We start from the raw sequence: 16,438 nt of genomic DNA, 5'->3' as shown, positions 1-16,438 counted from the left end.
TGTTCGCCACAGAGGGGTTTTGTTTTTCCATTACTAAATAAATGTATTGGCCAATTTATTGTTTCATTCATCAGGCTTTATTGCATTATATTTTTTTTCCTTGTGCCAGTCACAACATAGAAAAAAAACTGCTTTGGCATGGGGTTGGGGCAGATGGTCATGCCAACCTTCATATCGGATGAGCGGTTCAGAGCTTCATTGGGATTAGTCCTGATCCTTAAAGTAACACTGTAAGGTCAGGAACACAAACGTGTGTAACTGACCTTTTATAGTGTGAAAACTACCATTTAGGTGGCTTGCCCCGCCCCATTTTCTCCCTTAGTAAGGATTAAAGCTTACCTTTCTGCCGTCGCTGGCCTTGCCCCATATCCGCCTCTTTGACTGTCATCAGAATTGATGATGGTAGCCAACCCAATCCTTTCGCATAGGGAAAGCATTGGATTGGCTTAGATTGTCAAGGAGGAAGGCGGGGCCAAACCCCAGCGTGGCCAGCCAGCATCCCCTCATAGAGATGCATTGGATCAATGCATCTCTATAAGGAAAGTTCAGCGTCTCCATGCAGAATGTGGAGACGCAGAATGGCAGTTCAGCACTGACCCAGGAAACTCCTTCAGTGACCATCCACTAGACGTCTCTAGGCTTTAATGTAAACACTGCCTTTTTTTTTTTTTTTTTAAATGAAAAGACCGTTACAGCAAAAAGCTGTAGTTGTTCTGGTGACTATAGCAGGGCTTGACGAATCAACAATGGAATAGGTCAGTCTGATCCCGCCAGCAGGGGACTTGCAAGCTTGAAGGGCAGCATTTAAAGACTGCCAGCTTGCTGCAAAGCTGGTCCGCCTGCTCCCATTCCACAGAGCCGGCCCTCCAGCCCGCCCATTTAAGCAGAGCTGCCTGCGCGCCAGGATGAAGGAATTACAGTTCCCTTCACTTCGTCCTGGCGCACAGATCTGCATGGGGCTGAGGAGACGGGAGGAGGGAGTCTGAACAGCGGCAGCTGCTCCCATCAGCCGCAGCCAGCCCCCACTAACCTATTGTCACTTGCTCCTACCCAGTCCCACTGGACCCCAGGGAAGCCACCCCCGTGAGCCCAAAAGGTTGTAGGGTGGCTTAAAACTATATATGGGTGTGTGTATGTTTCTGTCTGGGGGGGGGGCGGGTGTTTCTGTCGGGAGGGGGGGTGTGTGTCTGTGTGAGTTTAGGTCACCAGCCCCCTCTGATCGCATGGGAATGGTGTTCTTACTCACCTTTTTTTCAACGCTATGCTGTTCTCGCTGCAGCTGGCCAGCCTCTATCGCTAAGATTATCAATTACCAATCAGCATCTCATCATAGAGATGCAATAAATCAATGCATCTCTATGGGGAATGTCCAGCGACTTCATGCAGAGCGTGAAGACGCTGAATGTAGGTAGGAGACACTTTAGTGGCCGTTTGAGTGACGGCCAGTGGAGGTGTTACTAGGCAGCAATCTAAACACTGCCTATGAAAAGGCATAGTTTACTTTGAAAATCCTGCAGGGCCAATCTATAGACACCAGACCACTACATTAAGTTGTAGTAGTTCTGGGGGAGTATAGTGTCCCTTTAAGAATTTTATTTTTGTCGATGGGGGGAAAAGCTTTTCCTTTTTTTTTTTTTTTTGCTGGCTCGTGGATTGAAAGCAATTATTTTTTTTTTTTTTTTTTTTCAAGCCCTGGACTATAGTGTCCCTTTAACATTGTATCCATTATCAGGATTACTATTCTACTCTAGCTAAATTTATCAATTGCATATTTCGTTTTATTTAATGGGTTTAATTGATAACCCAAAAAGATTTAATGTTTTTGACTTTGTGTTTTTTTTTTTTTTTTTCCCTCACTCTGTACAGGTATTAAAAGCCCCTGCACTAAAGAACACATGGTAATATCTGACGGAAATAAGATATGGACCTTATCATTTACTGAAACATTATCAGATAAAACTCCGCTTGTTTTGCTGCATGGGTTTGGTGGTGGGGTTGGACTGTGGGCTCTCAATTTTGAGGCACTTTGCAAGGACAGACCTGTATATGCATTTGACATTTTGGGATTTGGCCGTAGTAGTAGACCTCTTTTTGATGGAGACGCGAGAAAAGCAGAAGAAAAATTTGTCCAGTCTATAGAAGAATGGAGGAATGCTTTAGATTTGGAGCATATGATTTTACTTGGACATAATCTGGGTGCATTTTTGGCATCTGCCTACTCCTTGAAATACCCTTCTCGGTAAGTAATGCTATCTGCTCTCTTGTTTATAAGCAGTTATTTTTATGGGATTATTATTTGCATTTTATATTGTGCCTACTTATTACACAGTGCTTTACAATTATAACATGGGGATATAACCACAAATGAGACAAAACTATTATGAAACATGACCAGAAGTTAAGAGGACACTGCACTACATTGCTCGGGAAGTTGTGAGGAGTGGTAGCAGGCCAGCCTGCTCCTTGCAATACATATTGCTCTCTCTTCATACATTTTGTCTGCCACTGGGATATGATGTCATGGTATATCTCTGATGCCGACTCTTTGCATGAAGAGAGTTGGTGTGTGTGTGTGTGTCTCTGCGTGGGGTCTGTCGGTGACTGTGTGTGCGTGGATCAGTGTGTCTCTACATGGACTTGTCACTCAGTGAATGTAGCGTCTCCTAAAGTAGAAGCCAGATTAGGAAGCTAGGACCCCAGCCGTGCATAGCCCTCTTCCCTGGCTGCAGGAGACCGGGGACCCTGTTGTGTTTGGCTGCTGCTAGGTAGTGCTTGGCCAGTGTTTGGGAAATATCAAACGGCATGCAGGGAGCAACACTCACCTGTACCAGTCCAGTCCTTTTGTCATGGTTCCTATCGAAGTTGTGGGGTTCAGCTTCCACTGCCCTGATATCCGGTTGCACTCTCAGGAACTCCTGACAGATCCGACACAGGAACCCCAGCCGCTTCCTCTCTGCTGCCTTCCCTCCTTCATGCTGCACGATCTCAGTATGCTTCCCGACTGGGATCTGCTTTTCACACCTGCACTCGGGTTTACAGATTCGGCTTCAGGGAACACACATTAACTCCATAAGATGCAGACATTTCCCCTTACTTTTGAGGAGGAAAAATGTGCATCTTATGGAGTGAAAAAACGATGGAGTGCAAAAAATATAATGCAAAATAATGTGTAAGCACCTTTCTTGTACTTTACATTCATAATGCAGTAAGGAATAGCAGAAAACACAATAGAAGAATTAAGTTCTGAAATGGTCCCTCCACCTTTAAGATACATACTTGAGATGTATGATGAATTGTCATATCCCTCTAGAACTCAAGCTTGTTTGAGCAGGGCCCTCAACACCCTCTGTTCCTTTGCGTCCAACTAGTCGTGTTACAAATACTTGTTAGTCCACCTATTGTACAGCGCATTGGAATTTGTTGGCACTTTATAAATATTAATATACAGGTACAGATACAAATAGAGCAGTGTAGGAATACAATTTTCATTTAGTCATGTATCTGCCTCTGGGATCTTTGCAGTGGGCAATGAAAGACCTGGTGAACTTATGTCACGATATTGGACTATACAGTAGTAGTACTAGACCATGACATAACTGGGACCTGCTGTGGAGATATTAGGGAAGTATTCACTGCCAAATAGGTCCTTATCAGAGTTACAAAGTTATCAGAAACCTGTTTAACCCCTTAAGGACCAAACTTCTGGAATAAAAGGGAATTATGACGTGTCAGACATGTCATGTGTCCTTAAGGGGTTAACATGTAATACATTGTCAGATAGTGTGGTGGTCGTAGTTGTATTTATAAAAAATATAGAATTGTAAAAATGTATAGAAGAGATTTGGATTGTACCTATGTGTCCCTCTTAATGTTTGAAGATGATTGTGGTGGGATAGAAAGGATGCAAAAGTAGTTTTTGCATGATGCTCTCTGATACATTCCTGTATCATGGATTCCTGGATTGTTTGTTTGTACTTTATTTTGTCTTTGCTGAACAGTACCTTTTTAATGACTTGGTTAGTGGTCTGAATACAGCCTTATTTATATGCTGTGAATTCAGTGCAGAGATTAATTTATTATATTGTTTTTTCAATAAGGGTAAAAAGTCTAATTTTAGTGGAACCATGGGGATTTTCAGAACGATCAGACAATGTTGATGAGGAAAGACCAATTCCAATCTGGATCAGAGCAGTTGGAGCCATGCTGAGTCCATTTAACCCACTGGCAGGACTTCGCTTAGCAGGGCCGTTTGGTGAGTTACAAAGTTATAAAGGATGCATATATATATATTCTCATGCAAATTCTATTTTTATATTTAATACAATGTTAAACAAAAATCTGCACACCAGTCAATAAGCAAACCAGTTACCAACCTCATGCTGATGAGTTGCATTAACAATGAAACAGCTGTCCATGAGTGGTTCACTGGTTTTGAATCTTTTCCTATATTGTGTTTCAAGCTGTTGTATACAGCAAACACAGATTAAAAGGAATCAATGTTTAAAATGGAATGAGGCAAAAATGGGATTTTGTTAAACTAATTTGCATATGTCCACCCAGAATCCTTTGCGGTTGTAACATCGCTGCAGTTTTGGGATTTCTGTGGGAAAAGCAAGTCTTATGGCTTGACTGGTGTGCAGATTTTTGTTTAACATTGTATTAACTATCCACAGACTTCAGATGGAAAGGATTTTCAATCACAATTTTTCCCACCATAACCTATGTGTATGTATGTATGTATGTATGTATGTATGTATATATTGTGTGTGTGTGTGTATATATACACTTTTTTTATATATATTTTTTTGACATATCTAGATATCAGTTGTACACTCCAGATTAGCAGCAAAAAAAAAACACCTTACAATGTGTATGTACAATATAGCGTACACATACAAATGTGCAAAACAAACATAGGGATACATATTTTGCATTTAAAATCTTAGAGGTTTATTCAGAAACATTGAGACACTCAAAGACGAGTAGTGTGCCACTCTCCCCATTAAATGTTTATTTCAATGAAAAAGTAACTTTCTGCAATTTCCATTTTCTTTTCAAATCCCTAGTTTCTCTAGGAACTGGTAAATGGGTGGTAATTATAAGCTCCTGACCTTCCTATTTCTCCTGAGGGAACTTTCCTCATATCCCATAAGTTCCTGAATGAAACTACTCGGCAAGGTAACAGAAGCATGGCTTATCCAATACTTGAGCCACACGAGCGCAGCTGCTGCCTTAGCGAGTCGGTACACGTTACTAGGAATTATTTTTAATATCACATAGTTGTGGTGGGTGTGCATATAGTTCAAAGGGATCTATAGTGCGTTTTCCTGGCACTATAGGTTCCTACAGAGCCCCCTTCCCTCACACACCCCCTCCCGTGGTGTTTAAGAGGTTAAAACCCCTTTAGTCACTTACCGTAAATCTGGGTCAGGCGACTCCGCTCATGCTCCTTTTCCGTGACGTCTGCTACCGGGAGAGACCTTATTCACATGCATGGCAATGGGTACGCTCGTGCTAGGATTTCAACTTGAGGTGGAGTTAACCCGGAAATGTAATTATTGCAGTTTCTCAGACTTTTTTTCTGAATTGTTTTTTGTATTTTTGTATTTTTAATTTTTAGTTATTGCCAAACATCTTTTCTAAAATCTCGTAGCATATCCGGGATATAGGTATTTAAATCTTAACATTGATTTTATATATTTTTTTACATAGGTAACTTACAAATATGCAACCAAGAAAAAAAATCTCTTAAGCTCCTGCGTTTTGTTTTAAATGACATTCTTTGCAGGGTCTCTAGTGGGTCTTGCCTAGATAAGGAAGTGCCTCAACCAGTATTTAAATTATTTGAAAGGAATACTTCAACATTAAAAATGCATTTGTTTTTTATGTTTCTGGAGTAGATTTAGAACCCCCCACTTTCTCAATTAAGAAAAAAAGTTATTCACATTTATTCTTGCAGTAAGACAGTCTTCTCACTGCAGCTCCACTCCATATCTGGGAGATTATCATGACTGATCTCCAGGCCAAGGGACTTGCTAATTGTGAGTTACTATCATGCTCTTTAAGAGTCAAGTGATAACATTGCTTTCCTCTATATTGAGTAAGATGAATGGTCAGGTAGATATCCAACTGTTTCAGTTCACAACATACCTCAAATCAACCAGAACAAAACCTTGTTCAAGGTTACATTTTCAAGATTTCACTTTCATGTGTCAAATCTTCCAACCAAGATTGCAAGGATCACACAAAAGATTAGTGTTCAAACTCAAGGAAATCGGTCTTGATGAAAATGCTTGTTCTTGGGTAGAACATTGGCTTAAAAACAGAATACAAAGAGTTGTCGTTAATGGTAAATTTTCAAGCTGGACAGAGGTGGCAAGTGGTGTCCCTCAGGGGTCTGTTCTGGGACCCCTTCTATTTAACATTTTTATAAATGATCTTGAAGACAGCATTGAAAGTCATGTTTCAGTGTTTGCAGATGACACAAAACTTTGTAAAATAATACAATGTGAGCAAGATATTACTTTGCTGCAGAAGGATTTAGATAGACTGGGGGACTGGGCACTCAAATGGCAGATGAAATTTAATGTTGAAAAATGCAAAGTTATGCACTTCGGCGTAAAGAATACACAAGCAACGTATACCCTTAATGGAAGTGAATTAGGGATAACAACACACGAAAAGGACTTGGGAATTGTTATAGACAACAAACTATGCAACAATGTGCAATGTCAATCAGCAGTGGCCAAGGCCAGTAAGGTATTGTCATGCATGAAAAAGGGCATTCATTCTCGGGACGAGAATATCATTTTGCCTCTCTATAAATCACTGGTAAGACCACATATTGAATATGCTGTGCAATTTTGGGCACCTGTTCTAAAGAAGGATATCATGGCACTAGAAAAAGTGCAGAGGCGGGCTACAAAATTAATAAAAGGAATGGAACATATCAGCTATGAAGAAAGGTTAACAAATTTAAACCTATTTAGTTTAGAAAAACGTCGCCTGAGAGGGGATATAACATCATACAAATATATTCGGGGCCAATGCAAACCATTGTGTGGAAGTCTATTCACAAACCGGACTTTACATAGGACACGAGGCCATGCGTTTAGACTAGAAGAAAGAAGATTTTGTCTGAGGCAAAGGAAAGTTTTTTTTACTGTAAGAACAATCAGGATGTGGAATTCTCTGCCTGAAGAAGTGGTTTTATCAGAGTCCATACAGATGTTCAAACAGCTACTAGATGCATACTTGCAAAGACATAATATTCAAGGATATAATCTTTCAATGTAGGGTAATAACTGCTTGATCCAAGGATAAATCTGACTGCCATTCTGGGGTCAATAAGGAATTATTTTCCTAGCTTGTTGCAAAATTGTGCTTCAAACTGGGTTTTTTTTTTTTTTTTGCGCCTTCTTTTGGATCAACAGCAAAAAACAAATGTGAGGAAGGCTGAACTTGATGGACGCAAGTCTCTTTTCAGCTATGTAACTATGTAACATAAGGGAATAACGTAAAATTATTTATCTGCCTTCAAGGTGATCTGTTAAGTTTTATGAAGAGACTTTGGCCTAATTAAATTGTTAATCTTTACTCGTTCCTACCAATTAGGCCTTTATCTTGGCACACTTTGTCATTATTTCACGACTTTAGTCTATTGACCTGTATAATGTCAGAAACACAACCGGTTCAATCTGCTTTGTAGGCATTGTTTCAGGCAAATGTACTAATAGTTCATACATGGATCTTTATATTTGATTCAAACCCTAACGTTCACTGCTCTGGGCCAAAAGCAGGGACTTTGGAGACATACTGAGGACTGTGTTACGTAGAAGTTAGGATGCCTCTCCTGGCTATCAGTCCTTAATGGCCTCAAGTAAAGATTTGTATGTCCATTTCCTTTTGGGTGTTGTTACGTATAAAGATTTAGTGAGTAGGCTGAATTTAAATGACTATAGAAGTCAATATAAGACAAATATTTGGCAAGACTGGAGAATCTTTGAAACAATGTGTATGCCCATCATGGCAATCAAGTTCAACCCCAACCTCCACTTTTAGGATCTGTATTGATATAGTTAATCCAATTGGATACATAATCACATTAATAAACAGATTTAACAGTCTCAATCTAAAAATCAACTGTCCTACATTCTCGAGCATTATCCTTGCATAAGAGGAATAGGTTCAGTATGGTGTGAAATGAAGTTTGTGAGTGACCCACCTTGTCAGCAGTAATAACCACTATGGAAATGTACTTCCATAATCATGGATTAAAAATAAGATATGGAGTCGTCCAGCTACATCTGCACTAGTATTCTTAGGTTGTGATCTCAAAGAAATAACCAGTAAAATAGTGCTTTGAATGTGCCTCAATCTCTCTCTCCCCTCCCCGCAAGCTATTGTTAAACTTTTTATATTTTGACTTGTTTCACATTAGGACTAAGCCTGGTTCAACGTCTGAGGCCTGATTTCAAGAAAAAGTTTTCCTCGCTGTTTGATGATGACACTGTAACTGAATATATTTACCACTGCAATGCACAGACACCAAGGTAAGCTTGTGCATAATACAAAAAATATCAACTAAGTTGTGATAGAATTTAAGCTAAATATATTTCTCATTGCAGCGGTGAGACTGCTTTCAGGAATATGACTGTTTCACATGGCTGGCCACGAAGACCAATGCTGCATCGTATTGACAAACTGCACCCAGACATTCCAATCACTGTGATCTATGGTGCCCGATCTTGCATCGACGGAAGCTCTGGCAACAATCTCCCTTTACTGCGTCCAAATTCCTATGTGAACACCATTGTAAGTCTTTACATCGGTTATTGCTGCAAGGCAGATATCAATGTGCTATTTTCAGAGTGTGCAAGGTCACAGCGCATCAAGTATTATCATGTCCTTTCACTTAATCAGGAGATCACACATCAACTGATTATCAGACCGCTATACATAGCAAAAAATTTTTTATATCTTTATTGCTCTGATCATGACTGAGGACATCACTGGTATTTTGCAACCCTTATGCCTGTAATGCCAGTTCAGAGTTCTAGTTTCCCTTACAAACGTTTAGCAGACTAATATTGAATTAATTTCTAGAGTACATAAATGTATATTTAATCACGTTACTAGAACCCTGCCATTACCTGGGCTGGGCATTTCAAGTAAAATACTTTAGCTGACCTTTTTATTTGGCTGCCTCTCCCATGATTCCTATTCAGCATAGGTGGCATATTATATCACATGATAAATACGGAGTGCCAAAAGAAGGTTGAAGATGCCACTTATAATGTTGTACACAATTATGGCAGCATACCTTGGGAAGTTGTCCACCCCAGACCCTGGAAGTGCTGCAGAGATAAGTGTTCAGTGACTGATCCTTCATGTATTACCAGTTTGGCTATTTTCCACACTAATGTGATTTCCATAGAAAACTAATCTCACATGGACAGCAGTTTAATTTTGTCAACTAACAATTTAATCAAATTTTAGTCGACTAAAACTAGACTAAAACAATTAAGATGACTAAAACTAAATTGAAATTTGACACCAAAATTAACACTGCACAGAGGGGCAAAAGAGACAGAGGCTTTAACTAAACCCATTAGATTTTTGTTGTTGGCGAAAACTAAATTGAAATTTACAGCCAAAATTAACACGGATGGACAGCCGATTCCAGGTCTCCAGTCATAGAGAATCATTATGAAATGTGCACACACTACTGCAACACTGCTTGCTGACTGATACCCTCCCACCTGTGACCTAAAAGCTAACCGCATGCCTTTGGTAGTGCTGGTGCATGAATTTTATGACGTATACTTGCATGAAGGCTGACTTGCTCACTTTGTGTAATTATGCATTACATGTTCAAACACATGCTTCAACGACAAATTGGGAATGCAATACTTTTCCAAATTGTCAGAAGTCAAAGGAATGGAAAATGCACTAAATATTTTATTAAACTTACAGGAAATGTCAGTTTAATTGCTGAAGTTCTTTATGGGTGAGGAGTGTTCTTTATTATTATTATTTTTTTTATAACCCCAGTTTTTAAAAACGCATTATTTTTTATAATTTTTTTTTTTTTTTTTTTTACATTCTTTATTTGTGTTTTAGTGGTACAGTGACATATACAGTGGTATGCGACAAACATAAGCAGTAGTTTGACCACAGTAGAATCCGCATTGGCAACATTGGTGAGACATAGGTTCCGCTAGGTATTCCGGATAAAAATGTGTATTTTTAATGAGAACTCAGCACTTCTATTAATAAATTATGGAACACCCCAGCTAGTGAGGTTTGCGATCTCCTTACATTAGTTCCCCTCTGCTAACGGATGTGGTAAGCGCGCTATACTTGTGCTCACCTCCCACTCACAAAGACCTCAGATCATAGTTTGCAGACAATCCAGCGTCTCCACGTGCACAAGCTGCCGCACACACTAGTGCACAGATTTGGAGGCTTCTACTGAGAAGCCTTTGATAGGTTTATCCCTGTGAAGAGAATGTTGGTCTCTTCTGGAGGAAAAAAAGATGACTTGCAAAGGCTGCAGGAAATTAGAACTGCAACTTCTGCAAACTCTTTCAAGATCTATTACCAATGAATGCATGTATGTATTCATGGGAGATTATCCACTAAACAGTGATTTTAATAAAAGAAAATAAGTCTGTAGTGGTCCTTTTTAAGCAAATTATGTAAGGGTCTCTTAATGCACTCTTAGAATAACTTTGTTTTTAAGAATTGCGATGTTCTCCTTGTACACATGTCGATTGTTATGTGAAGATCAATTAAGAGTTTTCTCGTTAATTTTAGGCAATTCTTGGAGCTGGTCATTATGTTTTTGCTGATCAGCCAGAAGACTTCAATCAAAAAGTATCAGAGATCTGTGATTCTGTGGATTGAGAGATTAAGACCGCTAACCCTCTTTCCTATGGGCACTCGTTCCAGCTTGTCAGAAGGATGCAAACAAAACAATGCAGATAGAGCACTTTAATTGCTATGTGCTTCCTGATTACTGGTGCTTTTTCCCCGTTTTTATAAAGACACTTGCACATTGAACCAGAATTGTGCCTTTTGTAGGAATTCAAATTAGTAGTGCTGTACAGCTTTTACAACAATTTTCAGAGTGTTTATATTTATAAGTTAAATTTCTAAGGAAATATATATATTTACAGAACAATATTCATACCTGTTAACTGGGGGAAAAAAGGTCCTGTGTTGAAATATTCCAAGAACTTCTCTCCCTTTAAGGTGTAAGCTTTATACTCCATGCATGTTGTGACAATGTCACTACTGAGTAATTCTATGCACACTGTTATTTTATTTATCGTTTTAATGTTTTTATTGTGAAATAGGTGTCTGTGCCAATTGATGCATATAAGAAAGATGCATGGGTGACTAGATATATGTTAAGGTGGTTGGTTTCTTGACTGTGAAATCACACCATAAACACAACGCTCTTGACATTTCACCTAGCCCCTAAAGGATGAAACGCTCACACCGTCAAAATTTCAGTATGGATTATGTTGGTTGTTTGGTATTCAGTTTTATTGAGAATGCCACTAAAACCAGTATAAAGTATTTGGTGTGTCAGTTTCTTTGTGTGTTTGGGCACCTTTTGTGCGAAGGTGTGTTTTCATAGGTGCCAATATCAATGAAAATCCTCATGGCTGAAATTCTGCTGCTGTTGAATTTGTTGTGTGTTCCCAAGGCTGCATTTGCACATTTTTCAGCCCATTGCTTTTTGGGAAGTGTGTGTTTTATATGGATGCATGGTTTTGTTCTCACTCATTTTTCATTTTAATAAAGTTCATTTAGGCAACTGGAACAAGTCAATATTTCATTGAAATAATTTTAATTCAAACTGATGCCTATAAAATTATTTTTTTTTTTCCTCTGAAAAAGTTGGAGTAGTAAAGGTGTGGAAGTGTATGGCAGCTATGCTTGTTTTACTACAACCCGCACATTTGCACTCTGTCCTTCAAAGTGTGGCAGTTCTAAGTTAGTCACTGGGGAGTTAAGGAAGTCTGTAAATCAGTTATAATTCATCAATTATTTTATACTGACTTTTTTACTACAAAACTGTCAGGGTTATTTACTAAACTGAATTTCAAATGTAAGCAGAGTAGCTTGAAGCAAAGCTGATTTAGAGATTTGTTTTTCCATTTTGGCTATTGTCACCGTAAAGTTTGAATTCTCAATTTAATGAATAACCCTGTGGGAAATGTCTAGATCCGATATGAAGCCTGCAGGCTAACAGAAGGGTGACCGTTAAAGCTGTTGCACTAAAAACTCTCTTGTCTAAAGCCATTACTTGAAGTACAGCCCTGATGTGTGAAATAATAATTTTAACACCAAAACGTCCCTAGTGCGTGAAGTATCTTTCAATTCCTTTGTTGCTCAATAAAAGTCTTTCAAAATATTGCCATAGAACTGAAGTAATTGAATAGATTCCTCAAAGTCCACTCTAAAAACATAATGTCTATGGGAAATGGTCATGCTCAGAGGTTGTGGATGTGTGATTTATTTTTTATTTTTTATTTTTATTTTTTTTCACATGGATCAAAGCTTTTGATTTTCTGTTTGACATTGCCAAGACAGCTGGCATTAGTTAGTGGGCCTCTCTGGTATTTCACATAATATTAAACCATTTCAGATTTCATCTAAAAGTACAGTATAGTTAACTTGTTGATTTATTTGTTACCAACCGGTGGAAACACTTCACCACATAATGTTGCATTAATATCTGCTGATATGACTTACTATAAACAAAATTATGTACACAAGATTTATGGTAACGCAATATTCGTTTTGCAAATAGTTTTTTTTTTTTTTTCCCCTGTAAGTTCATAGCTGTAACCTGAAATAATGAGACTCTGATAGCATCATAGACAATCATACATGCCTCTTACATAAGATATGCAAGGAGATCCCACTTTGTGTCTCCCTCTAGTTTGTTTTTATTTTTTTTCTTAGCAGTGAATTGAAATCCTTCCACCTGCTGATATGATGTACGTGAAACGATCCTCCCTCAGACATCTCTTGCCCAGAGAGTGCAATACAACTCCTGTTTCTTGATTTGCTTGTACAGGCTGTCTTGACTTGTTCTGTGAGAGCTGCTACCATTATGAATTTCTAGCCAGTTTTAGCACTGTGTGTATTTGAGACAAACGTTTACTATTAAGAGGTAAATTTTGTTATGTGTAGGTTTTTCTTATTTCAAACATGATTGTTGACAAAGTAATTGAGGGTTGGTCCACTCCATCCTATTGAGTAACTTTTTATTTTACAACCATTACTTTTTAAATATATATATATATATATATATATATATATATATATATATATATTTTCCAGCACCCACATCACATAACTGGAGTGTAGGGAAATGTATTACATACAAGTTATTGTAGATTTATGTACGTTTTATTATATACAGTTCCAGTGACTGATTTAGAATTCTATGAACAAAACATATTGTGATTTATAACCAACTTTTTTTGAGAGATTTTTTTTGCTTGAACCTGCACAACTGGAATGTTGTAAAAGCATATCTAACATCTTTAAATTTAAGGTTTTTGTTTTACAAATGATGTTGTAATGCAATAAAAGATTTTACTAACACCATATACCTCTTGTCACTTTTTAATTCTAGATGGTCAATAATGAGACCCAGAACTTTGTATGATATTTTCTAGATACAGACTCCTAATGTTTTATTCAAGTCCTTAAAGCTGCTCTGTCTCTGTCTGGTGTTATGGCATAATTCACAAAAAAACTCCAACTGTGTCTTTGCTGCTGGGCAAGGTGAGTTATACTCATCTGAATCTGTCCCTCGCTGCAACCGCCATTTTCTTCTTGCCGGTCCTCTTCAGCTAATAGCATTTAAGCTGCCAGGAGCTGACACTGGGGTCTATGGAAGAGACAGTAGTATTCTCTACTGACCGACCCTTTTACCCCCTTAGCTGTAACTAGTGATGGCTGGGAGCATTACAAGGCTTGACAAAAGGTAGCTCCTCCTTTTTTTTCAAGTTTAGGAGAAATACTGAGTCAAAATATTCTCTTTATTGTCTTATTTTATCTTTTGACTGTGTTTGGAATTTCAGATGGCAAATTTAAACACCGTAAAAAGATAAACTAAGACAAAGAAGAGAATGAGTGACGTCAATAAGACGGCTATTATTTATGTTAACGTGGCTTGTAGATGTAACCAAAACGTTGAAATACATAATGCCTTGGACTGTTAATCCGTATTTGTGTATAAAACTTGTTTCCTGATTACATTTTCTGCTTCTCTTGGCATATACAGCCAACAACTATATATGTCTGGAACAATTCTGGACCACCGCAAAGAACCGCTCTTTTTCATACCCGCACTGTGAGACCTTTTTATTAACAGTTTTATTATTTTACAGCATCTATAGATGCTGGATATAGCTCCAACATCTCTTATTTATGAACTGGACAAGTGTATGTATATAGCTGATATCTTCACGAGGATTCTTGCATTTTTATTCCACCCTCCACACAGAATTTTATAGTGTAATTAATGTTTTGTTGATTCTCTTTGTTACTTTAATCTGCCCTGTGTGCAGTTGGTGGTTGATGCAGTACATCTGTTCAGGAGGGTGTTAAATATATCTGTCCAGGCTATGCATTAGTAACTGACCTTGTTGATGATGTGATCTTTGTAAGTGAAGCCAGTGAGGAATTTTGTTTTCCCTTTTTGAAACTAAATTAACGTTTTAAATATGTATATCTGAGAGGGTTGTTTTCCTTCTGTCAGTAATGAATTGTCTCCAATAATAGCTAGATGCTTTCCGGGATAGGCTGGCATTTATCTACTGTTAAAGGGATATTCTTAAACTCCAAAACAACTCTGCAATGAAGCGGTTTTGGTGAACATTGTATGCCCCAGTAGTGTCACTGCTCAATTCTTTGCCATTCAGGACTTATTTCACTTTGTTTATGAAGCCCTGGCTGGGACTCAGCCTCCAAAAACATTTTTTCAAACCAGTCTTACAACACTGTATTTTTAATTCATATGTTCTTATTTTATTATCTATATAGCACCATCAGATTCCGTAGCGCTGTACAATGGGATCTTATTGCCTACTCTGTTAATTGAGCTCAAATCCCACACAATACTGCTGTAGGTTGTAAAACACAATTTATAGAGCAGGAGATAAGACATTCTGAATTCAACATACTGTGCAATAAAAAAAGTTTACAAATTAGGTGTCTCTTTACAGGAAGTATGTACGGCGGCTGTGTAAGTCACAGGCAGGGGAGGTTTGGCTAGGGCAATATAAACACTGATTTAACTCAGAGAATCGAGTTGGGAGACTGCAGTGGCAGGATTTGTACACCATAATTACTTTAAGTTAAAGTTGTTTTGGTGCTTGGTGTCCCTTTAACAAAGATATATTGTGTTTTATGGCTGGACAAAAGCTGATATTCCTGGAGATCTTGGTTTTACTTTTGTGAATGCAGCTTTCCAAATATCTCAATTTCAGCAGGACAGTCCCTATTTTTAAATACTTTATTTTTGTTGTGCATCGATACAGCATGGATATCCCAGTTACAAGATTTGAAGCCACATAAGTTAATATCCAGCTTGGAATACGATAGACTGCACTTTTTTTTTTGTAAAGAGAACCAAAGTACAAACTGGCTAAGCTGGTAAGCATATCATTAAAGAGACATAAAAACAGAAAATCACAGGCATAGGCTACGTGTCTTACGCTAAGACTGAGTTGCTGGGCAGGTACCTGTCACTTAGACTGGAGGATATGCAAAAATCGTTAGTTGATAATGAAAACCAATAAGAAAAAAAAAATGTTAAAGTTTAGTAGTGATGAATCAGGATAACAAAAAATACAGAAACCACTGGAGCTCCAGGAAGCTTAGAGCCTTAATCCTGCTTAGTATAGTCAGTTTGAGCAGAAAGACTGCATTGTATGTGCAGAGTAATAGCATGACCAATTGATCGTGATAATAGCTTCTCAGGAGATTCTCTCTTCCCACTCCGATCTGCGGTGCTTTTGATGTGTAAGTTGGTAAAGTCCCAGCTTAGAGGTATGTCCAGCTCAGACTGCTCCACCAGCCCCAGAGCTCTATTCAAGCCAGCATCCAATGCCCTCGGATCCGTTCCTCTAGGAAGTCGAGATCGGTATTCCCGAAGAAGCTCACCTCTCGCCGGTGAACCACTCTCCTGGGAGCAGGTCTGTGATGGGGAGTTCCACATCACAAGGCTGGTGGTCCAGGTAAGTGGATGCAGGACCTGGACACAGAACTTGCGAAGCGGCGGCCGTCTACTGTGCTCCCGGCCCAAGTAGGCCTCAAAATCTGCATTTCTTCTTAGGGCCTCCAAAACACCAAGTTTAGGGGAAATCTGTAGCCCCTGTAGTTGCTTACATAGCCATCCGTTAAT

General features: G+C 38.6%; 1 protein-coding gene across 1 annotated transcript in view; it reads left to right on the top strand.

Annotated features, from left to right (window-relative positions):
• The window catches only part of ABHD5 (abhydrolase domain containing 5, lysophosphatidic acid acyltransferase), a 31,263-nt gene extending 18,924 nt beyond the window's left edge, over positions 1-12,339 (top strand). Inside the window, exons 3-7 of the mRNA XM_063452230.1 lie at positions 1,867-2,239; positions 4,098-4,252; positions 8,441-8,552; positions 8,628-8,814; positions 10,819-12,339. Of these exons, the coding sequence (XP_063308300.1) occupies positions 1,867-2,239; positions 4,098-4,252; positions 8,441-8,552; positions 8,628-8,814; positions 10,819-10,908 (917 nt within the window). The 3' untranslated portion in view covers positions 10,909-12,339. The remainder of the gene's footprint in view (positions 1-1,866; positions 2,240-4,097; positions 4,253-8,440; positions 8,553-8,627; positions 8,815-10,818) is intronic.
• The last annotated feature ends 4,099 nt before the right edge of the window (positions 12,340-16,438 follow it).

Source organism: Pelobates fuscus, chromosome 4, assembly GCF_036172605.1.
Source record: "Pelobates fuscus isolate aPelFus1 chromosome 4, aPelFus1.pri, whole genome shotgun sequence".
In the NCBI taxonomy this organism is placed as follows: Eukaryota; Metazoa; Chordata; class Amphibia; order Anura; family Pelobatidae; genus Pelobates; species Pelobates fuscus.
Note: the sequence above shows the minus strand (reverse complement) of the source record. Positions and strands in the feature narration are given on the sequence as shown.